This window comes from Portunus trituberculatus, chromosome 34 (genome assembly GCF_017591435.1).
Source record: "Portunus trituberculatus isolate SZX2019 chromosome 34, ASM1759143v1, whole genome shotgun sequence".
NCBI classification, from domain to species: Eukaryota; Metazoa; Arthropoda; class Malacostraca; order Decapoda; family Portunidae; genus Portunus; species Portunus trituberculatus.
Window position 1 is genome coordinate 7169006 of NC_059288.1, and position 26871 is coordinate 7195876.

Genomic DNA, 26871 nt, shown 5'->3' on the forward strand with positions numbered 1-26871 from the left:
AATATTCCTACATTACTAAAGGGAGAAATAGTGTTGAGAACCAAGCTTATCATCTCTGTGACCTTAGAAAATAGTCGTAGTGAGAGAGTGAAGGGTTTTCTAAATAGCGGGGCGAGGCAGTGTAGGTAGAGGTGCGTGTGGGTTGGTTGCTGGCACTACGCTTTGGTTACTGGTTAGGCCTCCGTCAGGTGGTGAGTGAGGTGTTGTATAGGCTACCGGTGGCTCCTCACCCCTGTAATATAGCCTGTGTGGTATGCAAGAGGCAGGAGGAAGAGAAATATGTTTACCGCTACCATAATAAATGTAGCTACAGGATAGAAACGGATTTATCTAGTCTTGATTATATAACGAGAGAGAGAGAGAGAGAGAGAGAGAGAGAGAGAGAGAGAGAGAGAGAGAGAGAGTTTAGTAGTGGACATTAATCCCCAAGGAAACTTGACATCCCGTTCTTTTACGGTAGCAAGAACAAAAAAATAAATGTTCTTGTTCTTACGGAGAGAGGGGCGACATTAACCCTCTCTCTGCGACAAGCAACAAACCACAAGCATGGATGAAATCTTTACTGACACGTGTAAGAAAGAAGGAACTCAAAACGAATATATTTTGGTGTTTCTAGTTTTATTTGGCGGTGGCTAAAGCACAAGAAGGAATGTCAGAATGGCTAATGATGGAGGAAACATGTGCCAAATAACAGAGTAAGGGCTAATACAATAGATAAGCAGCAACATAACCCATGATGAGAGGGAAGTGTTACAAGCCAAGACAAGACTGCAGCGAAATAAAACCTGTAAAAGAAGATGATGATGAAGAAGATTATGAAGATGAAGAAGCAGACGAAGAACACGGATCAAACTATAATGAAATAAAATAACTTGAAAAAAAAAGATTAACAGGTGTTGTTTTACTCACTGACGGATGAGGAAATATTGAACCAATCTAACAAAACCCTAATGAAGAGTGTGTAATAACTAACAAACCTCAAGAATATTAAACTTAAACAAAAAGGTAGTGGAAGTCTGAATGACACTACAGAAGCAATGACTAAATAAATAAACGTATATCAGATCAAATAAAAGCGCAGAAAAGTGTATAATAACTTAATAAAAACTTAAAACATTGGCTTGAAGAAATTACACAGTTACTCCTTCATTTTACCAGGATTATAAAAGTGTATGAGACCATTAAGACCCTAAAGAAGCAAAAAATAACTAATACAATACTGTGATATTGAGTTTAGAATAAGTTAGAAGGAGTAGAGCAAAATTTTCTCTAACAAAAATCTGGGAATGTGAAGTCAACCCTTGCTTTTTCTCTTTGGGTGTATGAGACCAATAAAAAAAGATAAAAAAAAATAACTAACAAGTAATACAACACTATGATACTGAATAAAGAAGGCGTTAGAAGGAATAGAGCCGGGATTTTCTCTCACTAAAGTCTGAGAATATGAAGTGACTGCTTTTTTTTCTCCTAGCGTGTATGAGACCAATAAAAAACCGCTGTATAAATAAATAAAAAAAAAAAACTAATACAACTCTGTGATATTGAATTAAGGCGGCGTTAGAAGGAATAGAGCCGGGATTTTCTCTCACTAAAGTCTGATAATATGAAGTGACTGCTTTTTTTTCTCCTAGCGTGTATGAGACCAATAAAAAAACGCTGTATAAATAAATAAATAATAAAAACTAATACAACCCTGTGATATTGAATTAAGAAGGCGTTAGAAGGAATAGAGCCGGGATTTTCTCTCAAAAGCCGCAGAGTGTGAAGTCATCCCTTGCTGTTTTCTCTTTGCGTGTATAAGTAGCGATAAAGCCCAAGGGAAATAAATAACAAGTAATACATCACTGTGATATTGAATTTAGAATAAGTTAGAAGGAATAGAACCAGAAATTTCTCTAACAAAAAGCCTGGGAAAGTGAAGTCACCCCTTGCTGCTCCTCCATTCCATTCTCCTTCCCTCACACAAACAAAACCAGCTGACCACCTCAACTTTCCCGGTAATTACTCCTCATTTAAGCCTCCGTGTACTCCCACAGGTAGCACATAGGTAGGGAACCACGCCCCCCTCCCCTCGTTCACCTGCTAGCTCCAGAAATAGGGAAATGAGGGAAATAAAGGGGAAATAATGCTGGAGATGTCTTGTGTGGGTCTACTGTGCTGATTTTTAGAAAGTTGGGCGAAATTTCTGTGTTCTGTCACCCACTGTGGATTGATTTTCCAGGTTTTTGGTGTTAATTGATGGGTTAGGATGGTGTTGAGGTTTGTTTTGGTGTTGATTAATGTGTTTGGAATGGTGTAAGTATGTGGATAAATTTTTGCTAAGCTGTATTTGGCGAATTTTAATTTTTTTTTTCTTTCTCGTTTTCTCTCTCCTTTGATGGTGCAGTGTAGGTGTTGGTGTTGTGAATTTGTTGTTATTTATTGTGCTTGTTTGTGTTATTTGATTTTTATTTACTGTCTGTGTGAGATTATCTAAGAATCTTCATTTAAAATTTACCTGCATTTTATTAATTTATAGACTCACCTGACTCACCTGGTTGGCTTCCCCTTCTTGCCATGGTTAGGCTGACATGAACGTAATATATGAACAAATAAAGGGATAGCTTTGACTTCATTTAAGAAGAAGGTTTCAAGGCATTTGTCCTGTCTTTTGGCTAACTCTTATCAGACCTGCAAGGGGGCTGGAAAGTAAGTGGGCTTTTTTTCTTATTTTTTGTTGCTCTTAGCCATTTATCCCCACTTACATAAAAGGCTTCTGTGGGCATGCCAGTCTTTAAGGGTAGAAATTACTGGAGGAGGTGAATTCTGAGAAAAAAAAACTGATGCTTGTATTCAGAAATGCCTTGCTCTCTCATTACCACAGTTTTCCAAGGCCACAGAGACGACAAGCCAGGTTTTCAAGACAGTTTCTCCTTATAATAAACTAAAAATCTTGCCAATCTATCATCAGAACCATAAAAACACTCTTAGAAATGTTTTATCCTCTCACAATTTTGCAAGGCCATAGAGATGACAAGCTGGGTTTTCATGACAGTTTCTCCTCATAGTAAACTATAAATCATGCCAGTCTATCACCAGAACCATAAAAATATCCATAAAAACACAAGTATTTTCAACTAGAGCTTTTGTAAAGAAGTAATGGTGAGAGAGCAAAGCATTTCAGAATATGGGACTGAGTTGTGTAACCAAAGCAGATCAGTTTGTTAGTCACTATAATGACTAACAAACTAACATTTTCTCATCCAGAAGTTAGATTGTTTATATACTGTTTTATTAATTAATTAATTTTTTTTCTTTCATGTTGTGGCCTAGAGTGCCTGTAGGTTTACCTGAAGAGTATGGGAAGCACTGTTCAGCTTCCACCCATTAGTGGCGCAGGCAATTTTATGTATAGTGATAGCCATATTAGGGCCCATATCACTACCCAAGCGCATCTTTAGTTGTGAATGAAGTATTTTCCTACTTTGTTGGTTATTTCATCTCTATTTTGGTATTGTTTAGTTAAAATGATATAAGAATCACAACTTCTTGCTAAACTATGCCATAGTATTTCCTAATTAGCATTATTTTATTTCCAGTGATAGATTATGCTGTAGTATGGCTATCAATGGACTGCTTTGTTATTTTGATGGTTGATTTATACCTATTTAACCCCTTCAGTACCATGACACATTTCCATATTCATTGTGGTTACTATTTGCTGACTTTATACACCTTCAGAAACTCATGTGGGAGATGAAAATAGTGAAGACTGTGGCCATTAATCTTGTGACCTCCATAAACCCTTCCTAATATCAATAGAAATGTTCTAATCACACCCCCAAAACTCAAGGTAAAAATGTGTCCCAGTACTGAAGAGGTTAGGTAAGTGTCAATTAGGTAAAATAATCCAAGAATCACAAATTTTCCATACCATACCAAATATTTTCAGATTAACATTATTTTATTATGATTGAAAGTAAAGATGCATTATTTCTGTTTTGCTGAGGAATAAATAGTCTCATAATAAGTAGGTAATGTTGCTATGATACTTGAATATGTCCAGATCATGAGTTAAAGATGCCTCATATTTTTTATTTATTTATTTATTTATTTATTTATTCATTTATATATTTTTTTGTTGAGGAATAGAAAGTCTCGTAATAAGTAGGTAATATTGCTACGATACTTTAATATGTCCAAATCATAAGCTAAAGAAGCATAATATTATTTTCTTGCTGAGGAATAAATAGTCTTTCATAATGAGTAGGTGATATTGCTATGATACTTGAGTTTATCCTTGTGTATACTGTGTCAACCCTTTGCCTGTTATTTGGTACACCTTTCCTTCATAACCTATCACTCTGAGACACCTTTACCTGCTCCACAGACACCTCCAATTTTAAAACTGTGTAAAAATTGCTGATTATATATGTATTTTTTTTACAAGTCTCTTCTTTCTTGTAGATGCTCATAAAGATATTGTGCATTGCTGTTCGTGTTGTTAATTGTTTTGTATTATAGTGAAAGAGTTAAGATTGTGTGAGATGCTGTGATAGTGGTGGTAGTGGTAGTGGTGGTGGTGGTGGTGGTGGTGGTGGTCATGAGTCACTGGGATGAGGCAGTAGGGTGGAGTCTATTGATCTGATGTAGAGAGAGAGTGACTGGGAGAGGAGAAGAAAGCTTACAGAGAGAGAGAGAGAGAGAGAGAGAGAGAGAGAGAGAGAGAGAGAGAGAGAGAGAGAGAGAGAGAGAGAGAGGTTTTAATTCATGACCACAAAATAGACTAAATAAATCACATCTCAGGGGCCACACGATCATAAAGCCCAGGCCCTGTAAAAATACAACAACTAGGTAAATACATGTACAACTAGATAAACACACACACACACACACAGACAGCTTTACCTGGAGTGAGATGGAAGCCAGGTAAGTGTGGGTGACTGGGTGTGTGGGAGGTTAGGTAACACTCAGGTTGTTGTGAGAGGAACAGGAAGTGTGTAGTGTGAGGCTAATCTTGCTGCTCCTCTTATCTTTCTGTCTTTTCACTGACTGTATTTTATCGTGAGTTTATTTTATCTTGCTTTCTTTTCAGTGACTTTTCTATCTTGCTTTATTTTCATTAACTTTTCCTGGCTTTATTTTATCTTACTTTCTTTTCATTGACTTTATTCTATCTTGCTTTCTTTTCATTGTCTTTATTCTATCTTTATTCTATTCTATTGTGCTTTCTCGGCATTGACTATTTTATCTTGACTCTATTCTATCTTGGCTTTATTTTATCTTTACTGTATTCTATCTTGCTTTCTTTTCCTTGACTTTGTTCTTTATTTCTTTTCATTGACTTTATTCTTTCTTTACTTTATTTTCATTGGCTTTATTTTATCCTGCCTTTATTCTATCTTGCCTTCTTTTCATTGTCTTTATTCTATCTTGCTTTCTCGTCATCAATTCTTTTCCATCTTGGTTTTTGTTCTCATCCTTGAGCTCATTATTTTATTCTCTTTTTTTGTTTCATCTTTTCCCTTTTTTTCAATTTTCACATTCATTCTTTTCTTTTTGCCTATCTTCATCTTCACAATCATAATTTTTTTTTTTATTTCATTTCTTCCCTATCATTATCTTCAGTCATCATTATTTTCCCATTGTTAGTTCATCTTCCTTTCCTTGTACTCATCTTTATAGTCATCATTAGTTTTCTTCATTATTGTATCATTTCCTTTTTCTCATCATCATAATCATTGTTATTTTCCATCCTTATTTCCTTATCCCATCTCAAATATATGATTTATGTGTATGTATTAGTTATCTATATGTTTTGTTTTTCATTTTCTCTTTCTCATTCCTTATTACTTTTCTTTAGTATGCGACACTCATCATTAATATATATACTCCTTCCCTTAGTCATCTCAGCGGGACATGCAGTAAATCACACCAGAAGAAGCAATGTATAGAGTCTTTATTAGTACAAGATCCCTTGATGGAATTAGGTATCTTTACTCATACAGGAAATGCCACGTGTAGGCTTGGGATCCCCTTGCAGCTTCCCTCTTTTTCACAGGTTCTTATGCTCTCAGGAAGAAAAAGACATGAGGAAAGACCAGATATTATAATTTCTAACGAGCACGAGGTTTACCCATGGCTGTGGAAATAGGAAAGATGTCTCGAGAGTGGGTAGTGATTGGAGACAAAGCGAATTTAGGTTCTCAGATACAACACAGGCTATTAGTGTGTTTTTTGTTTGCTCCTTTCTTGTATCTAGGTCCTCAAATACAGTACCTATTATTAATGTGTGAGAGAAGACAACAGAGGAGGAGGAGGAGGAGGAGGAGGAAGAGGAGGAGGAGGAGGAGGAGGAAGAGGAGGAGGAGGAGGAGGAGGAGGAGGAGGAAGAGGATAGCACCAAAAGGAGGAAATTCATATTATGTTTTGTGATGATGAAATCTGTCAATGATGTTATCTTCTCTTCAGGAACATCGGAGAGAGAGAGAAAGAGAGATAGAGAGGGAGTTAGCAGCCATCCACCATGTCTCTGGAACCTGGTGTAAGTATATATGTATGTATGTATGTATATGTATGTCTGTATGTAGGTTGGTACGTTGCCCTACTTGATGAACCAGCCTCCCTGTTCTTACTTTTCCCTAGAGTGACTTCTCATGTCCACTCGAAGGATTCTAATAGGTAAATACCATTGGGTAGAAATCAAGATGCATATTATTATTATTATTGTTGTTGTTATTATTATTATTGTTGTTGTTATTGATGTTACTATTATTATTATTATTATTATTGTTATTGTTATTGATATTACTATTATTATTATTATTATTCATTTAGTTTTTTATTATCATTATTGTTAGCCTAGTAGTAGTAGTAGTAGTAGTAGTAGTAGTAGTAGTAGTAGTAGTAGTAATACACCACAAAGATGAGTCGGTCTGGCCTCCTTGTCTGGTCTACACTGTTTGCCATCACGCAGCCTTTTTCTAACAAAAATTAAATAGCCGCTAGTGGGAAGGTAGGAAAACTGCTTCATCAAATAGGGAGAGACTGCAACTGCTGAGAGAGAGAGAGAGAGAGAGAGAGAGATTGGTGATATTTTTTAACGGCATGACTCAACTCTCCCTCTCCCTCCCTATCTTCATCCCCCTCCCCCCGCAATATACTCCATGAACCAGGTGACATGCTCCCTTCACCCCTACGGTAGAGGCGACATTCTTCATCCTGCCCTCCTCTTCTCAGTTTATATAAATAGACTAATGGTTAGGAGATATAGGAACGCGTTTTTTTTTTTTTAATTTGGTTCCAGCAGGGATATTATTGTCACGCATCTCTGCCTCTCTCTCTCTCTCTCTCTTGAAGAACTTGAGTCGTGGGAAGTGATAACCGGAAGTTGGTTATGTGCTTTTATGAGAGAGAGAGAGAGAGAGAGAGAGAGAGAATGATTCACGTGAGTTGAGTGTCCGCCTGTCTCACTTCCTCCTTCCCTCCCTCTCTCACTCCCTCTTTCCCTCCATCTCCCTCTTTCCATCCGTCCTGCAGTCTCACATCTGACAGTGGCGGAGGCTGTCAGCAGTTCCCTTCGACTCCTCTCCCTTTCTCTCATTTCTTTCCCTAGAGAGAGACAGAGAGAGGAAACTTATTGTACTGTAGTGTTATATATAGAGGAAGCCACTATTGTACTGTAAAGTTAAGCAATGGAGCGGTTTATCCTATTGGGTTAAAGTTTCCAGAAATTTTAATGCCTCCTCTGGTCCCTGTGCTGCGCCATTGGTGTTCCGTGGCCTTTTCCTAGTTTGACGTGTTTGTATTCGTTGTGTTACTGAAAGAGAAACGAAAGGTTAACTGTGCTGAGAAATAAAGTGCTGTAATTAAGTAGTGATAGTCTCGTGGTTAAGTTACGTGAAATATGTTTTTTTTTTTGTGTGTGTGTGAGGTATTGCGTAAGTGGTGTTAGTCTTTATTTCTTGTATCCCGTGTTTGTGTTCGTTGTGTTCGTCCATATGGTGGTTTACGGTGATGGTGATAAGAATTCATGTGGTTATTATGATGTGGGTGGGTCTGTTCAGTGGCGGAGAAAGCGAGGGTGTATATATGTATGGTGCAAGGTCACAGATATATACGACCCAACAGTGAAATTTGCGTGGCGGGCGCGTGTGAGAGCATGATATTTTATGGAGTTGTACACACACACACACACACACGGGACCAACATGCAGTGCGCGGTTAGCCTTTCACTCAGTGGTAGCGATCAGAGCTCATTACCGATCTTCGTGTAACACTGCGACCACGCTTAATATACGCAACACACACAACATACACTCAAACCAGCACAAGATACGCTTAAAACACATCAGACTTGCTCAAAACACCAAAACACATTAATATAAAACCCACAGCATGAGGAAGAGGAGGTTGGGGCTTGAGAAGGCGGAGGGGGAAGAGCTTGAGTGTACTTGTGGTGAAGGAGGAGGAGGAAGAGGAAGGTAAATTTGACACAGACACACATGCAGGACTGTCAAGTGACATGTTTGAGGTGGAGACTGCTGCCGCCACCACCGTTCTGCCTCACGTAACCCTTCACCTCACCAACACCCGCCAGTGACAGTTGTATCTGAACAGCTGATGGCAAAGCATTGTTATGTGGCTCCGTTTAGTGACACCAGTGGAGGGAAAACAATGCTAAATGTGCCAAATATTAGCTAAACATATTCGGCAGGTAGGCGGCAGACGACACCGACGTAGCCCCGCCCACTCGATGACGTCACACCCCTGGCTAGGCGGGCGGGCGGGGAGCTGGTGACCGTTGGTGATTTTACGTACGTAACGGAACTCATTTCAAAATCGACATATAGAAAAACTGAAGCCAGATCCTAATGTTTGTTATTTTGTGATTTTATAAGTACTTTAATTAACATCCACATTATTAAAACACCTCCAGCCTAACTAGTATTGAATAATTGTGTACATTAAGTATAATAAAATTATTAAAACACTCCCACTATGAAAAGTAGAAAATCGTCCAGCCATTTCGGCTTCATACGTTTATTGAAAAATATTACACTGCATGAACGACCTTCTCAGACATCCAACTCTTACTTAGAACCAGAAGTGAACGAATTAATTTCTTTTATGTAAAACAAAAGCATTAAAATCTAAACTCATTAAAAGCTCTTGTTAAGTCAATCCATTTTACTTAACGAGTATTTTGACACATTATACAAAGTCTGAGCTATCCTTTAAGGTATTGTACAACTACTGAGATCGTAAAGCAGAATCGTAAACAAATAAAGTAAGAAATATATAATTTACGCTTAACACGATCAAACATCATTAGAAAACCCACATTTTTCACTCAGTGGCAGTGTGACACACTTAAAAGAGCACATATGATTCTATGATACCACAAAGGTCCGGTTTTAGCTTGAAATAAAAAATCTCCAAATACGAAGAAGGAAATTTTGACCGTCAAAACGGCTCATACCTACCCCACATAAAGTCTCTAAACGCCATATATTTACTAAACAGAGGCGCGGAAAAAACTCCAACAGCCATGAAAGACTCATAGAAACCCTAAAAACATAACACAAAAACCGAATAGTGGAGTTAGGAAAAGATTGGAAAACGTATTTGAAGCAGCGGGTGGGCGGAGCTTCAAGGCGGCAACCTCAGTAGACCGGCTGGGTGGCGGGGCGGCCATCTTGCCTCTTATCTCATCAAAATTAGGTCATGTCGAGTCTATATGATGTGTTGTGGTATAATGATGGGCAGGTGGCTTCACTCTGAACTATCCCTGGCTTACAGTGAGAAATGAAGGCAATGATAAGCTGATAATAGGTGATAATATGAACGACTTGCTTTCCCCTAAGCTGGCTGACTGCTTGCTTACTCTTGGACTGAGGTGAAGCCGCCCTGCCCCGCTACCCGCCCACCATGGCACCACTCTACTGACCTTAATTAAGTAGTGGTGCTAGATGGTGCTTAGTGCAGGAAGAAGTGTGTGTGTAATAATGATGATGGTGGTGGTGGTGTTGTGGTCAGGTCTATATAATTTGTAGAGTATATATTTGTGATGTGGTGTGGTTGTCTGGTGGTGGTGATTGTGGTGGTACTGTGGTGGTAGTGGTGTGGTATGGTCGTGGTGGTGGTGATGTTAACGCTACACATCCACAAATTCAACTGGTGTGTATGTGTGTGTGTGTGTGAGGGAGCAATAATTTTAACGGTGTATGTGTGGATTTATAATAATTTTTGTGTTAAACCTCAACTCTCTTGTTTACTTATTCCACCCTTCCATCTTTCCATCTCTATTATTATCCAAGGGTGGGGGGTGAGGGGGCTGAAACATACCAGAATTTTTGTTTATTATGTGCTGGGGTGTTATATTAAGAAGTGCAAGGTGATATGTCTATATATAGCAATGATGTAACAATTAAGGCTTTCTGAAAAGGCTAAATCAGATTCTGTGACTTACTGTGAGTATTGAGTTCGATAATTGTACGTCTTGCGAGTAGAGGATGTAAAAAAAGTTATAATTTCGACCTTTGACCACTATCAATAATATAATAGTTATCCCTCACTGGAGTTAGAGAAAATAGATACTAATGAATTATTACTGCTCTTATATGAAAATAGTTCAGTATATAGCTTAAAAATACCGTCAAGATTGCGAAATAAAAAAAAAAGTTTCTCCGTAGGGTGACTGGGTTTGCTCGCACCGCCTTGCTACCAATCTCGAGAATTCAGAGAAGCCACGCCAAAATGATCCTAATCTAACCTAACCTAACTTCCACTGGTTCTGCTTCTGACCAGTTCGCAAAAATGCAAGAGTCGCGCGGTGGCGATGGTGGTGGTGGTGGTGTTGGGTAAGCGCTGAATAACCGGTCGAGTGGAAAGAATGACGAAGTGAAATAGATAAAAAAATCAACTGCACACCTCCACAACTTTTAAAACTCTCCAGTTGAAGTGACACAAGTTCTCAAGGGCGTTTTTAAGGTTCCAGCGACATATTATTAAGATTTCCATATCAATAACAGGGGAAACACATGGAAACCCCGCTAATCATCTCAGTGACCTTGGAAAGCAGTCATGGCGAGAGAGCAAAGCATGTCAGAATACTAAGAGAGATCGTACGAATATGAATAAGTTATATTTTCAGCTTTTGTTAATATTTGCAGCCTAGTAAGGAGTTTTAGAGACAAAAACTGAGAGAGGCGACTGTGAAGGACGAACAAAAGATAGAATGAGATGAGTAAGAGAGAGAATAGAATGTCTGGGGATTATTTTATGGTGAGTGCAGGAGAGGGTTAATCTTTGAGAGAGAGAGAGAGAGAGAGAGAGAGAGAGAAGGACATGAGACGAAAGATGTAAACAGATTGCGTTCATCTTAACCTTTCATGAACACGACTTGAAAGAAAAAAAAAAGCAATAAATAAAGAAAGAAAGATATATTTTCCCTTGCTTTTCTTGATTTATATTTGTTTATTGAGGTGGTGTAGTGGTAGTAGGGGTGGTGGTGGTGCCGTTACGCGTTGGTGGCGAGTAATGACAAGAGAAAATGATGGTGAGGGGGCGGGAGTTGTGGTGATGTGGTGGTGGCTGTGGGTCTCTCTCTCTCTCTCTCTCTCTCTCTCTCTCTCTCTCTCCTGCTGGCATTCTACTTCTTCTTGTTCTTGTTGTTCTTCTTATTATTACTATTATTATTATTATTTTCGTTGTAAGTCCATTGTTTCAGTGAGAAGTTTTCGCAATTAAAGAAAAAGGTTAATGGATGTGAAAGGAACAATGAAAACTAGAAAAAAAGCCATTATTTCTTATTCCCTCCATAATTATTCACAAAAAAAAAAAAAAACAGTAATCCAGTGACGAAAATATGTATGATGGTGTGTGTGTGTGTGTGTGTTTATCGTAGCTCCAAACAATACTTCTTTTTATATACACTAGTACACTGCTCTCTCTCTCTCTCTCTCTCTCTCTCTCTCTCTCTCTCTCTCTCTCTCTCTCTCTCTCTCTTACCTGTGCTACACTACCTGCTTTATACACTCTTGTACGCCTTTGTCTTCCTCCTCCTCCTCCTCCTCCTCCTCCAAATATACCAAGACCTCCAAAAGTTCAAACTATTATAAAAAAAAAACATGACAGAAACAACAGAGCAATTAGAAAACCAGAAGAAAATAAATAGGAAATAAAAAAAAGTGAAAGCTGACATAAACCACCACAAAAAATGATTAAGAGTACAAAAACAAATCGAAAAATAGAAAAATAGAAACATAAGCAATGAAAGTGAAAAACAGCATGAAGAAAACTTATATAAAACTGATTAACACAACAAAACCATGAGAAAAAATAAACACAAACTTAAAAAGAAGAAAATCAGCATCAAAACACGAGAAAATGTGATTAAGAGGACAAAACCATTAGAAAACTTAAACAAATAAACTAAAACAGAAGAAAATCAAACTTAAAAAAAAAAAAAACATCATAGAAGTTACAAAACCATTAGAAAAATAAAAAGAACCATTAGAATAGTGAAAAATATCAACAATAACAACAACAACAACATCAAAACCCCCATGAACCAGCACCAGCATCACTCACAACACCTCAAGGAATAGAGAAGAGCAATGTCTGAGGATGTGAACCTGCGTGTGTCACTGGCTGGGGGGAGGGTGGCTGGTGGGCCCTCTCAGATCACCTCCCTCCTGGGCCTAAGTGACATGCCCTCCCCTGCACCCCATCAGGAGACTCTACAGGTGCTGGGGGTGTGCTGGGGTGTGTCAGGGGGAGGTGCTGGAGGATGTGGTGACTAGTTATAATGATTTTGTTGATATATTGTTGTAATAGTTGTATTTTTTATTTGTGTATTTATTTATTTTTCATGTAAGAGGGAATACTGGCCAAGGGCAACAGAAATTGTGATAAAAAAAGGTCCACTGAGGTGTTCCCCCCCATCCCTAGTGGGCATAATTTCCAAAGGGGTGTGAGTCCTTGAAAAATAGCAGGTATTTCTCTAATTGTATTTGTCATTGTCTTAATGAGAGCATGGCCATGTATTGAGAAGTTTATGAAAATGCAAAAATTTGGAAGGGAATTAAGTTTGGAAGGGAATTGAATTGTATACATAGATGCAAGGGTGGATGTGGAGGAAGGACACATTCCTAGAGGGGGCGTGATAGTAAAAAGATGAAGAACCACTGCCCTAAATCATACATCATACACTATACAAACCTAGTGTCTCAATGTCAAGCTCTCATCCTCAGCAGCTGTCAGTACCTTGCTGTGTGTTAAGTGCTCACCTCTCTCTCTCTCTCTCTTCCCTCCTTGCAGCAGATGACGCAGGAGGAGAAGGAGAAGTACCTCAACCAGAAGATGGAGAACATGAGGAGGAAAAATGAAGAGCTTCTCAAGAGACACCAGGTGAGAGATGAAGAGAAATGCATGAGTTTAATGAGTATTGTGGTGAGACAATTGTGTGAATGAGTGAGATAAGTCAAAATGAGATATGAAGATTGTTGAGTGAATAAATTAGACAAGTAAGAATAAAATAGAAAGATGAGTTGAATAAGTCAAAATGAGGTAGATTGTTGAGTAAATAAGTGAAACAAGTCAGAATGAAATAGATACATGAGTTAAATTAGCCAAAATGAAGTAGATGAATTATTAGATCAGTGAAACAAGTCAGACTGAAACAGATAATTAAGTGAATAAGTTAGATGAGGTAAAATGAAATGGATAGATGAATAAAGAAACAAAATGAGTCAAAAGGAAAGGAAAAGATGAATAGATGAATCAACAATATATAACAAAGCAGGTAAATGGGCAGTTGAGTGTACGAGTAAGAGATTTAGTGATACAAATAGACACTTGGTAACTGAGAGAGAGAGAGAGAGAGAGAGAGAGAGAGAGAGAGAGAGAGAGAGTAGTATTGTAAGGAGATAGATGGAGAAATAAGTGATAAAAAGTCAGAATTAAAGAAATATGGATAAAGAGAGAGAGAGAGAGAGAGATAGAGATAGAGATAGACAGAGACAGAGACAGAGATAGCAAGCAAACACTAGTAATCTCAACTCATTCACACAGGAAATCGAAGCAGACAAGAAAAACGCAGACAAATTAAGCTCGACAGTAATCATGGACGAGGTGAAGCCTTACGTGATGAAGGTGGGGAGGACACGGCCAGACAGACAGGACAGGCCGCCCCGGGACCCCGCCTCAGACCACCACGCTGCCCCGCCCCCGCCCCGCCCTGCTGATATTATGCCGGCCAGACAGAGGCTCTCCCAGGTGTGTGTTTGTGTTTGTGTGTGTCTTGAAAAATGTGTCCAAATTTGGTTGTCTTGGGTATTTAGTCAGTCAGTCAGTTAGTTAGTTAGTTAGTTAGTCAGTCAGTCAGTCAGTCAGTCAGTCATTTAGTCAGTCAGGTATTCAGTCAGTTATTCAGTCAGTCAGTTAGTTAGTCAATCAATTAATCAATGAATCAGTCTGTCAGTCAGTCATTTAGTCAATCAGTCAGTCAGTCAGTCAATCAATCAATCAATCAATCAATCAATCAATCAATCAGTGAGTCAGTCAGTCAGTCAGTCATTCAGTTAATCAGTCAGTCAATCAGTTAATGCTTTTTTTAGCACACATTCCCCATCAACTACACAAAAATAGCAACACATCGCTGTCGTAACAAACACACACTTCACCTCCTGGCATGTTCTTTCTCGACACTTCCACTCACACTGTTAATTCTTGAAGAGAGAGAGAGAGAGAGAGAGAGAGAGAGAGAGAGAGAGAGAGAGAGAGAGAGAGAAACAATAACATTACATTAGACACAACATTTTATTACTCTGACTGAAGAAACACAGCAACACTATAGACAACACAATAAATTATCTCTAACTGCAAAACAAAACAAAAAAAAAAAACACAGCAACACTTTAGACAACACACAACAAACTATCTCTGTAACTGAAGAAACACACCAACACTTCATACAACACACAATAAATTATCTCTGTAACTGGAAAAAAAAAAAAAAACAGCAACACACTAGACAAAACACAATAAATAATCCCTGTAACTGAAGAAACACTAGCAACACACAAGACAACACACAATAATCATCTCTCACTGAAGAGGACAACAACACTTCAGGCAGCAACACACTAGACAACACACAATAAACCATCTCTGTAACTGAAATAAAGACTATTAACACATCATACAACACGTAACCCCTTCAGTACTGAGACGCATTTGTACCTTGATTTTCTGGGGATACGATTAGACCATTTTATTGACATTAGGAAGGCTCTATTGAGGTCAGAAGATTAATGGCTAGAGTCCTCACTATTTTAATGCCCCATATGAGTTTCTGAAGCTGTACAGTATCGCATAGTCACCAGAATGAATATGGAAACGCATTGTGGTATTGAAGAGGCTAATAGACTACAGGTAACTCGATTTACACGATAGATGTGTTCCAAGAGGCATCGCATATTTCAAAATTCGCGTAAAACAGACTTGTAATTCTCATAAGAAACAATAGATAATAGGGGGATGTGGGATGTGGTCCAAATCGTGTATAAGCAAACCGATCGCGCAAATTTGATTAATTGTAACATTTTTTTTCAGTCGCGTATTAACAAAAATGTAAATTAAACACGTGTAAATCAAGAGTTACCTGTATCTTTGTAACTAGAAAAAGACAACAAAACATTAAAACAACACAAAATGAATCTATCTGACTGTTTGTTTACATTTTCAGAGTGACGGCCCACCGCCAGACCCCTGTTACCGCTTCCTGTCTGACCCTGAGCGAGACGGGATGGACGGGAGGGAGAGCCAGAGGGGGCGGAGGGAGAGAGGAGGGAGAGGGAGAGGCAGAAGAGGCAGAGGAGGAGGAGGAGGAGGAGGAGGAGGGATGTATGTGACGGTTCAGGAGAGGAGAACGAGAAAGGAGGTGGAAAATGGAGAGGAGGAGGAGGAGGAAATGACGGAGGAGGAGGAGAGGGAGATAATAGAGAAGAAGGAGAATGGGAGGGTAGAGGAGGTGGCAGGGGGTCCTCTTTCTACCACAGCAGGGGAAGGGGAAGGGGAAGAGGGGAGAACAAGGACTACTACAACTCAGACCGACCATTTGGCAGGGGTGGAGGCAGGGGAAGGGGGCAGGATAGGGAGAGAGATAGGGGGAGACAGGATCATAGTTTCCCCTCACAGGATATAAGACTGGAGAAGCAGGAGCGAGGGGAAACTGAGGGGAATGGGAAGGAAGGGGAGGAGAAGGGTAAGGGGAAATTCACCTTTGCGTATAGAGACATAAGATATTTTCCTGATGATGGGGATAAGGACAAGGATAGGAGTGGAGGGGAGAGGGAGAGAGAGGGGAAAGAGAGGGGTTACGGCTATCACTCCCACGATGACTATGAGGAGAAAGGAAGACACTGGGGAAGAGGAAGACATGCCTATGATCATAGAGGAGGAGGAGGAGGTGGAGGAAGAGGAAGAAGAGGAAGGGTTAGTACTCTTGTTAATGTGTTGTTTGTTTGTTTTCTTGCTTTTAATTTTGGTTGATTTTTTTTTTCTTGAAGTTATTTTCTTGATGTGTGTTATTTGTCCTCTCATTCTTTCTCCTCTTATCTTTATCCATTCTTCTGTTTTTCCTTTTCCTTTCCTTTCTCATATCTGTTGCATTCCATTCTTATTCCCTTCATCCTTTCCTCTTTCACACCATACCTTTCACCTCTCTCATTCTTTTTCTCATAACAACTTAATCCATTCTCACTCTCCTTTCCTCTCCTCTTCTTTCTCATATTTATTGTATCCCATTCTTATTCTCCTCTCATCTCTTCTCTTCACACACCTTATCTTACTCTCACCTCTCATTCTTTTTCTCTCTATTCCTCTCACTCTCCTTTCCTCTCCTCTCCTTTCTCATATTTATTGCATCCCATTCTTACTCTCCCTTCATCCCTCTCACACCTTACCTTTCATCTCTCATTCTTTTTCTTCTCCATTCCTCTCACCCTCCTTTCCTTTCTCTCTCATATCTTTTGCATTCCATTCTTACTCCCCTCATCTTTCCCTCTCTCCTCACTCTCTCTCACCTTCCCCATTGTTTTCCTTGTAACTTAATCCATTTCTCTCATTCTCCTTTTCTTCCCTTTCTCTGTTACTTCCCATTCTTACTGCCCCCTTCATCCCTCTCACTTCTCATTCTTTTTCTTCACCATTCCTCTCACTCTGGCCCTTTTTTTTCTCAGCATCCCATTCTTACTCACCCCTCACTCTTTCCCTCTCTTGCACCTTACCTTTCACCTCTTCCCTAACCTCCCCTAACCTCCTCTTTGCCTTCCCCTCAGGGCCACGGACAGTACCAGGAGTATGAACGCTGGAAGGCTGAGAGGGATGCCATTGATGAAGCTCGGCTCTCTCGTGGCCGCACTGATGGAGGGGCGTGGCGGAGGGAGTGGGACAATGACAAGATGGATCAAGGGTAAAGGAAAGGGTTCTAGGATGGGTTCTTGGAAGGGTTCTGTTCTCTTCCTTGCCTTGTGTTTTATTTTGATATTGTTCTCATCTGTTTTCCTCTGCTCTGATTTTGTCTTTCTCCTTGTGTTTTATTTTGGTATTTTCATTTGTTTTCTATACTTTTAATTTCTTTTTCTTGTTGTCTTTCTTTCCTTATCTCCTGTCTTTTGTTTTTTTTTCTATCCCTCCTTTTCTTTCTTGCTCTTATTGTTTCGCATCCTTTTTCTCTTCCTATTTTTGTGTATTTTGTTTTGGGTCTCATTTTTCTTCGTTTTTCCTACTCCATATTATTCTTTCTTCTTGTCTTCCTTTCCTTACTTTCTGTCTTTTCTCTCCTTTTCTATCTTTGTCTTATTGTTTCACATCCTTTTCTCTTCCTATTTTTGTGTATATTGTTTAAGTCTTGTTTTCATCCTTTTTCCTACTCCATACTATTCTTTCTTCTTGCCTTCCTTTCCTTACTTTCTGTATTTTCTCTCCTTTTCTATCTTTCTCTTATTGTTTTGCATCCTCTTCTCTTCCTTGCCTTGTGATTACTCCTCATTTTCTTTGCTCCTTCCTTCAGTCTGTTTGCTTGTGTTCCTTAACCATACAGCCTTTTGTATGATTTAGCCTCTTTCAATATGTATGTTTGTGTTCTTAACTGATATACAGACTTGTGTGATTAGGTGTGTTGCAGTCTATATTTTTTTGTTCTGTAACAATACAGATTTTCATGTGATCTAGTGTGTTTCTGTGTGTATGTGTGTCTTAACTAATATACAGACTCATGTGATTTGGTGTGTTTCAATCTGTATTTTTGTGTTCCTAACCATTTTTTTCTTTAGTGTGATCTAGTGTGTTTTAGTGTGTATGTGTCGTCATCCTTACCATACATTCTATAGTGTGATCTAGTGTGATTGAGTGTGTATATTCTGTCTTCCTAACCATCCATCCTTTAGTGTGAAGTAGCAATGTTTCACTGTTCACTACCCCTTGTGTTGCCAGTCTGTAGTGAAGCAATACCTCAATACCTTACTGGAGAGAGAGAGAGAGAGGGAGAGAGATGCACACTCACCACTGTCTCTCTTTCCTCCCCAGGGACGGAGAAGATACAGGGCCGGCATATGACCCACGGTACCCACGAAGCAAGGGTGAGTCTGCCCCTGCTTGTCCCTTCCACACTCTTGCCACTCCCTCAGTGTTTAGTGTTTGTTGTGGTCTGTGCTTCCTTGAGACAAGACGGCATAGGGTTTGTGTGTTTGTGTGTGTGTTCTGTGTGTGATGGCTGTAAGATTTCCTCTCAGTCTTTCTCTATTTTCTGCTTTCCATCTTGCTAGTTTTTCTTTATCTTGTGGAGACGACCTTTTTTGTGTTTAATTTAAGTGTAGAGATCACTTATTTGTATTGTGTTTGTGTGTGAGGGTGCTAATGTTCCCTCTGTGACTTTGGAAGCTTAATTTTGTGTGAAGTTTTGTGATTGTAACAGTGCTTCCCTGAGACTTGCAAGTGTGTGTCATGTGCACTGTGCTTCCTTGAGACGAGACAGCTTAAGGTTCATGTACTTTGTGTGTGAGGGTGGTGATGTTCCCTCTGTGACTTGGAAGCTTAGTTTATGTGTGATGTTGTATGTGATTGTAAGAGCACTTCCCTGAGACTTGGAAGTGTGTGTTGTGTTTACTGTGCTTCATTGACACAAGACAGCTCGGGATTTGTGTGTGTGTGTTGTGTGTGTCTGATGGTAACAGTGTTTACTCTGTCATGTATAAGCTTAGTTTCTGTGTGAAGTTGTGTGTGATTGTGACAGTGCTTCCCTGAGACTTGGAAGTGTGTGTTGTGTGTAACTGTGCTACCTTGAGATGAGACAGCGTAAGGTTCATGTGCTTTGTGTGTGTGTGTGAGGGTGGTAATGTTTCCCCTCAGACATGGAAGCATAGTTTTTGTGTGTGTTTTGTTGTGTATAGTGCTTCCCTGTTGTGTGGACTGTGCTACCTTGAGACGAGATAGCTTAAGGTTCATGTGCTTTGTGTGTGTGTGAGGATGGTAATGCTTCCCCTCAGACATGGAAGCGTCGTTTTTGTGTGTGTTTTGTTGTGTATAGTGCTTCCCTGTTGTGTGGACTTTCCTCATCTGACACAAGACAGTTTAGGGTTTGTGTGTGTTGTTGTGTGTGTGTGTGAGGGTGGTAATGTTTCCCCTTAGACTTGGAAGCTTAGTTTTTGTGTGTTGTTGTGTATAGTGCTTCCCTGTTGTGTGGACTGTGCTCCTCTGACACAAGACAGTTTAGGGTTTGTGTGTGTGTGTTTTGTGTGTCTGATGGTAATAATGTGTCCTCTCAGACTTGGAAGTTTAATTTTTCTGTGTGTTTTGTTGTGTATTGTGCTTCCCTGAGATTTGGAAGTGTGTGTAAAAAAAAAAAAAAAAAAAAGAAAAAAAAGGAAAAATGAGAAAAAAAGGAACTAAAAATACCACAACAAATTAACCATCACATTTTTTCCTCCCACAGGTGAAGGAATCCGACTGGGAGACTTCATGAGCAGCCCCGGCGAGTCCCAGGAAGGGGGGCCGGGGCAGGGGCAGGGGGGCCGGCAGCAGGGGGAGCGGCGGGGCGGGGGAGGCCGGGGACACAGAGGCGGCAACAAGAACAGGAGTCACTTTGGAAACCCCGACCATAATTGTAAGGATATTGAGTGGTGATTTTTTATTTATTCATTTATTTATTTTTTTTTTTGTTTATGTGTGTGGGGACAATGTACTGGTGATTTTTATTTAGTCTCTCTCTCTCTCTCTCTCTCTCTCTCTCTCTCTCTCTCTCTCTCTCTCTCTCTCTCTCTCTCTCTCTCTCTCTCTCTCTCTCTCTCTCTCTTTTTCCTGATGTATATATAACTCATGATTTGATTAAATGGCTGAATATGAAAGAAATGGAAATAAAGAAGAATGTGAGTAATTCCAGACAGAAAGAAAGAACACAGTAAAACAAATTGAAGAAGTTATATAGTAAAAACAAAAGATGTGGGCTAAACATATGTAAAAATGAAATTAAAAGGAAAATCAGCAATTCCCCAAAAATGAAATAGTAAAATAGTCAAAATGAAAAAGATTACAAGAAAATATGAGGAAAAGAAAAGAAAATACCATAAATTCCTAAGTAAAGTTAATAAAAAGAAAAGAAAAAAGAATGAAAAGAAAGTCTCATTCATTAATACTGTATATAACAAAAAAAATATATAAAAAAGGGAAAACTGGAAGAAAAACAACTTTAATTCCATAAGAAAATGAATAAAAAAGAAAAAGTGAATGAAAATTAAACCCCATTAATTAATTCCACAAGAAAATTTTGTATGAAAAGAGAAAAAGAGAGAAAAACATTAATTGAATAAGAAAATGAATAAAAAAGAAAAAGAAAAAAAAAAACACTTTAATTAATCCCAAAAGAAAAATAGTTAAAAAAAAAAAGACAAACCCCATTAATTTATTCCACAAAAAAAAAATGAATGAAAAAAGAAAGAAAATGACATTAATCCGATAAGAAAATGTGAATAAAAATAAAAAGAGAAAGAGAAAGAAAACGGCACTAATGAATTGTTCTCTCCCTCGACACCCAACCAGCAGCACACGAGCAGGAGATCATGGCGGAGCTGGACCCAGACACAGTGTTCCGAGGGCGGCGAGTGGAGGAGCAAGGCGACCACTTCACCATCTCCATCAATGCCTCCAATCAGGGCGAGGGTGAGGCTGCTACTCTTCCACCTTCACTCCATCCTCACTCTTATTCCACCTTCATTCCATTCTCACTTCACCTTCACTCTCATTCTACTCTCTATTTGACTCCACCTTCACTCTAGTCAGGGTGAGATTTAGGACTGCTACTCCACCTTCAATCCACCCTCACTTCACTCTTACTCAACCTTCACTTCATCCTTGCTTCACCTTCATTCTTCTCTCACTCTATTCTCACTCTATTTCACTCTTGTCAGGATGAGGTTTGATGCTGCTATTCCACCTCACTCCACCTCACTCCATCCTTATTCCACTTTCACTCCCACCTTCACTCCATTTTATCGGCATTCTCACTCTGCCTTCACTCTTATTTTCTCTCCACCCTCCACCTTCTCTCCACCTTCTCTCCATTCTCACTTTATGTTCTCTCCACTCTCACTTCACCTTCTCTCTCTGTCTCCTCTTCATTCTCACTCTGTCTTCACTCTAATGTTCTCTCCACTCTCCACCCTTCTTTCCACCTTCTCTTCATTCTCACTCTGCTTTTACTGTATGTCCTCTCCAGCTTACTCCACCTGCTCTCCACCTGACTTCACCTTCTCTCCATCTTCACTTGTGTTAACTCAGATTTAATGTAGAAATAATGTCAATTTTTTTTTTCTCTTGTCTGATGTGAAGTGTTGTGGTTTATCTCTCTCTCTCTCTCTCTCTCTCTTGTATCTTTCAGTAATAGTAATAGTAATAGTGATAATAATAGTAATAATGATGGTAATAATAGTGGTGGTAATAGATGGTTAATTGAGCCCAGAAAAGTTACATTAGCTGGAAGATAAAAAGAAAAAAATAATAATAACGATATCTTAATTTACAGTATACATTGTCTGCTTTATTCTCTCTCTCTCTCTCTCTCTCTCTCTCTCTCTCTCTCTCTCTCTCTCTCTCTCTCTCTCTCTCTCTCTCTCTCTCTCTCTCTCTCTCTCTCTCTCTCTCTCTCTCTCTCTCCTCTGCAGGCAAGTTTGTGAGGGTTGGGTCAGGCCGAATGAGGAGAGGCGCCCCGGAGAGTGTGGAGGGTGGCGAGCAGGGAGGTGGAGGGAGGCAGGGGCGTGGCAGGGGCCGTGGTGGTAACAAGAGAGAACGAGGCAGAGGAAAAGGCAGGGGGCAAGGACGAGGAGGTGGAGGAGGAGGAGGTGGAGGAGGATCATATGGTAATAAAGAAGTAAGTTTTATATTTGTTTTTCTTGTTTTTTCTTGTTTTTTTTTTTTTTTCAATTTTTTTTTTGTGTGTGTGTGTGTTTGTGTGTTTTTATGTTTTTCTTGATATGTGCAGTTTTTTTGGGTGTATTTTGGTGTTTTTGGTGTACGAGTTTTTGTTTTTGTTCTTGTACTTCTTTATGTTGTTGTTGTTGTTGTTGTTGTTGGGAATAGAAGAACATATAGCAAAAGATCGCCAGTTGTGGAAAGTAGTCATCGCCTGTCCAACCCCACGCTAAATGGGAATATGTGGACAATAAATGAAAATAATGATGATGATGATGATGATGATGATGATGATGATGATGATGATGTGCACCAATAGATTTAAGACCTTTTGATATTTTGTATTTTTTTTTACTCTATTTTTAAGGTATGAAGTTTTTGTTGTGATTAAAATGATAGCACAGATTGGCACACACATGGACTTTTTGCTATAATTAGATAGATACACACACACACACACACACACACACACACACACACACACACACACACACACCCACCCACCCCTGTCATTAAACACTGCTCTCTCTTTATTGACAGAATGCATACAGCTATTCAAGCCAGCAGGGTGTGGGGGTAGAGGGGAGCACAGACCCCCACACTGACACCCCCGCCTCTTCCTCCCTTCCCACCGATCCCCAGCCCTCCATGGTAAGTCTGTCCCCTGAGGTTTGTTTCCTGCGAGTGAAATAAAGGTTGTTAATTGGTGTTTTTTTGGTGTGTGTGTGTGTGTGTGTGTTTTATTTAGACAAAAATGTTTTAGTTATGATTCTGTTTTTATGCACAATTTTACTGTCAGATTTTATGATTTTGTAGAGGAAAATTCTGTATTCTTGTCAACACTTAAACCACCACCACCACCACCACCACCACCACCATTATATGTGTATTTATGAATGTACTAAAGCAATGTCAAATAGTATCAACCATTATGTCAGAATGTATGGCTCCTACTGTTGTGATCCGAGCTGTTACATGACGTTGCACAGATTGTCTGGCTGTTAGTTGTAAATATGCAAGGAGTTTTTTTCTACCTTTAATTAACAAAAATAATATCTATACATAAGATACAGTATTTGATATGATGCCGGCAAATGACAATCACAGTTCCTTCTATCGCTTTCTCCACTGCAAATCATTACAACTTCCTCTCATAATCGTACATAAGAATCACTCCGACTTCATATACGAATACAACAACGTAACTCACCACTGAACATAATCGTTTCGTGTGCAATAATTCCAATTCTCTCTCTTCATCTATATATTCTTACATCAGGATTACTTCAACACATCCCTATGCAGATTTTTCCTCAACGTAGTCTACTATATCCTTGTACTACTTTCCATAGTCTTGAGTTGCTGTACATACCAGTCTTGCATGATGGAGAAGAAGTTACGATATATTCTCCACTACCTTCAGGAGAGAGAGTCCCTGGCAGCCCCTCCCGCCGCAGCCCAGCCACTGCCCGCCAGCCCTCCAGACCTCCCTACTGATGATTCCTGGACAGATGTAACCAGTGGGAATGACAGTCTGGACACATCAGGACTCAGTCAGGAGGGAGGTGCGGCGTCCAGCCCTGCGGAGGTGAGCTGCTTGGGGTGCCCTTGGTTAGGTTAGGTTATTTTATTATTTTTTTTCCTTTATTTTATTTATCTATTTTTTCTTTTTTTTTTTTTTTTTTTTTTTGAGAGGGGCACTGGTTAGCCTCTTCAGTATCATGACATGTTATCATATTCATTCTGGTGACTATTTGGTGATTTTATACAGCTTCAGATACTCATGTGGGTGATTAAGATAGTGAAGACTTTGGCCATTAATCTTCTGACCTCCATAGACCCTTCCTAATGTCAATAAAATCATCTGATCATACTCAAAACTCAAGGTAAAAAGGCATCCCACTACTGAAGGAGTTAAACACATCATATATAAAAAAAAAAGAAAAAAAAAAAAGCTTGGAAAAGAAAGAGGTAAAGTTTAAAGGACATTAGCCTGTCTGTGGTGAGTGTTTGGCAAGATTCCGTCCTCCCGGCAAGACCCACCACACTCACGTCAGCCCATCTCTGTAGGCAGGTCTGATGGGGAGGTGCTGTAGCTCACCCCCGGGGCCAGGCCAGGAGACAAGCTTAAGAATAGAGCATTAGGTACAGCGTGTGGTTTGTGGCATCCTTTTCGACTCAGTTCCTCGCTTTCTTTTTTTTTATCTTTTTTTTTGTTTTGTGTTGAGTTTTGTGTGTATTTTTATTTATTCATTTTTTGTTTTATTTTTTGTGTGGTGCTATTTACATTTTCTTTTGTGTTGTACCTTTGCTTGGTGTGATTCCATGATGAACTTAGCTTTATGTCAGTTTTCCTTATTCCTTAATGTTTCCTGGGTTTTTTTTCTTTTAATGATTTTTTTTTTCCAGCATTATTATCATCATCATTTCAGCTTTGTTTTCATTTTGTATTATTTCATCATTACCATTTTTATCATCATTATTATCACCATTATCACCATCCTGTAGCTCCCTATCCACCATCCTGCCACTTAGTGATGAATTTGTGGTGAGTGGAGTGGAGACAAACTAATGAGAAAGATCCCTGACAAATATATTTCAACAGTGTGTGCTTGCATGCAGAACAGAAAGAGAAAGAGACAGAGGGAGACAAAGAGATACACATTACTCTAAGCCCCCCCCAACATTTCTCTCTGTACAAACTCCCTTGCTTACTTACCAACCCCAACAAATATATTGCAAAAGTGTGTGCTTGCATGCAAAACAGAAAGAGAAAGAGACAGAGAGATACACATTACTCTAAAGCTCCCACCTATCTCCCTGCACTAACTCACTTACTTACTTACCAACCCCAACAAATAATATTGCAACAGTGTGTGCTTGCATGCAGAACAGAGAGAGAGAGACAGAGAAAGACAGAACTTATCATACACATTAGTCTCAAAACCCCCCACATTTCTGCCTGTACTAACTCATTTGCTTACCTTCACCCAACAGGCAACTGGGATAGACGGAACAGACACGAAGGTTCCTGAGGAGATCGGTGGAGAAATACCGAAGAAACCCATCAAGAAATCGACAATGGCTTGAAAACTGAGTCCCCAGTAGAGTGTGTGGATGCAGAGAGTCTTGAGGAAGGTGAGGTGTACTGTGAGGCAAGCACTGAGGAGGTGGAGGAAGGGGAGCTTCTTGTAGGGGACTCAACAGGGATGGAGGAGGTACCCAGGGCCTCTACTCCTACTCCTGCTGCAGAGGATGATGTGGTGAAGCCAGGTGCTGCTGAGGAAGACAGAGAGGTAAGGAGGGAAGATGAGGAGGAAGATGAGTCTTTGAAGTGTAGTGAGGCTGATGGAAAGACAGTTAGTGAAGGAGATACGAAGGAGGAAGGCACCCAACCCATTCAGGAGACAGATGGAGGAGAAAAGGAGGTAGCAGAAGAAAAGGAAGAGGAGAAGGAGACATACCAAGATTGCAAGGAAATTGAAACAAGCAAAGAAGCACAAATAGATAGGAATGAGGAATGCAATGTGGAGAAGGAAGATGAGGAGGAGGAGGAGGAGAAGGAGAAGGAGAAAGAGGAGAAAGAGGAAGAGGAGGAGAGCAAAACTAAGAATACAGAAGAAGAAGCTGAGATGAAGAGTAAAAATAACACAGGACAAGAGAACATTCAAGAAGAGATACAAACATTAGAGAAAAGTGACGAGAAGAGCAAATGATGACCTGGTAAGCTCCCCCTATGCTCCCTCACACCACACAGGGCTGAGGTATGAGTCTTGCTGCATGGGGCCTTATAATCACACCAGCCCCTTGCACTCACATAGGGAGGAGCCACTGCAACATGTACTTAGAAATATAACCCTACTATAATCCTTCTGTTGGGGTGTTTTAAAGAGTGAGTGGTATTTATTTTGTTGACTCTGGTTGTTACAGTAGCTGATGCCTTTTGGGTGCAAGATGTTATGAGCAGGAATGAGTTGAGTTTTCTTTTAGTGACTCCTGCTGCTCCTATCTTATGTGTACTTTTGTTAATGGCGTTGTATTTGAATTAAGACAGCAGTTAACTATTCCAAAGCACCGTGTACTTATTATTTATTGATCGACACAATTTTCCTGTCGTGAAGTGTGTGCGTGTGTGTGTGTATGTGTGTGAGTGTGAGTGTGTTATGTGTTAGGTTAAGGAGTTATCGTGTGGGTCAGTCAGGCGGTGCTCTCTCTCTGTGCTAGCCTGGTAATGTTGTATACTTCTTCCTGCCATTCAGTAACTAAGCCAACACTGCTTTGAGCCCCCAAGGTTCCTCAAGATTCCATGATACTCGTAGCCGCTGCGTTTCAGTCCCCTCGGTAGCACTTCACAAGATGCTGAACCTGTGAAACTAAGGAAAGGAAGGAAGTTTTAGTGTTTTATGAGTTTCAACACTGATT

At 39.7% G+C, this 26871-nt stretch overlaps 1 protein-coding gene across 1 annotated transcript; it reads left to right on the plus strand.

Moving 5' to 3' along the window:
• The first annotated feature begins 11926 nt into the window (after positions 1–11926).
• On the plus strand, positions 11927–26055 carry LOC123512577 (protein qua-1-like). Its single transcript, XM_045269008.1, is given in 14 exon segments — positions 11927–12728; positions 13303–13392; positions 14056–14259; positions 15731–16087; positions 16090–16479; positions 17325–17458; positions 18574–18626; positions 19979–20149; positions 21082–21201; positions 22203–22408; positions 22990–23100; positions 23873–24037; positions 24520–24594; positions 25447–26055. Coding segments are annotated over 13 exon segments (2205 nt in total). The 5' UTR covers positions 11927–12599; the 3' UTR covers positions 25447–26055.
• Positions 26056–26871: the final 816 nt, after the last annotated feature.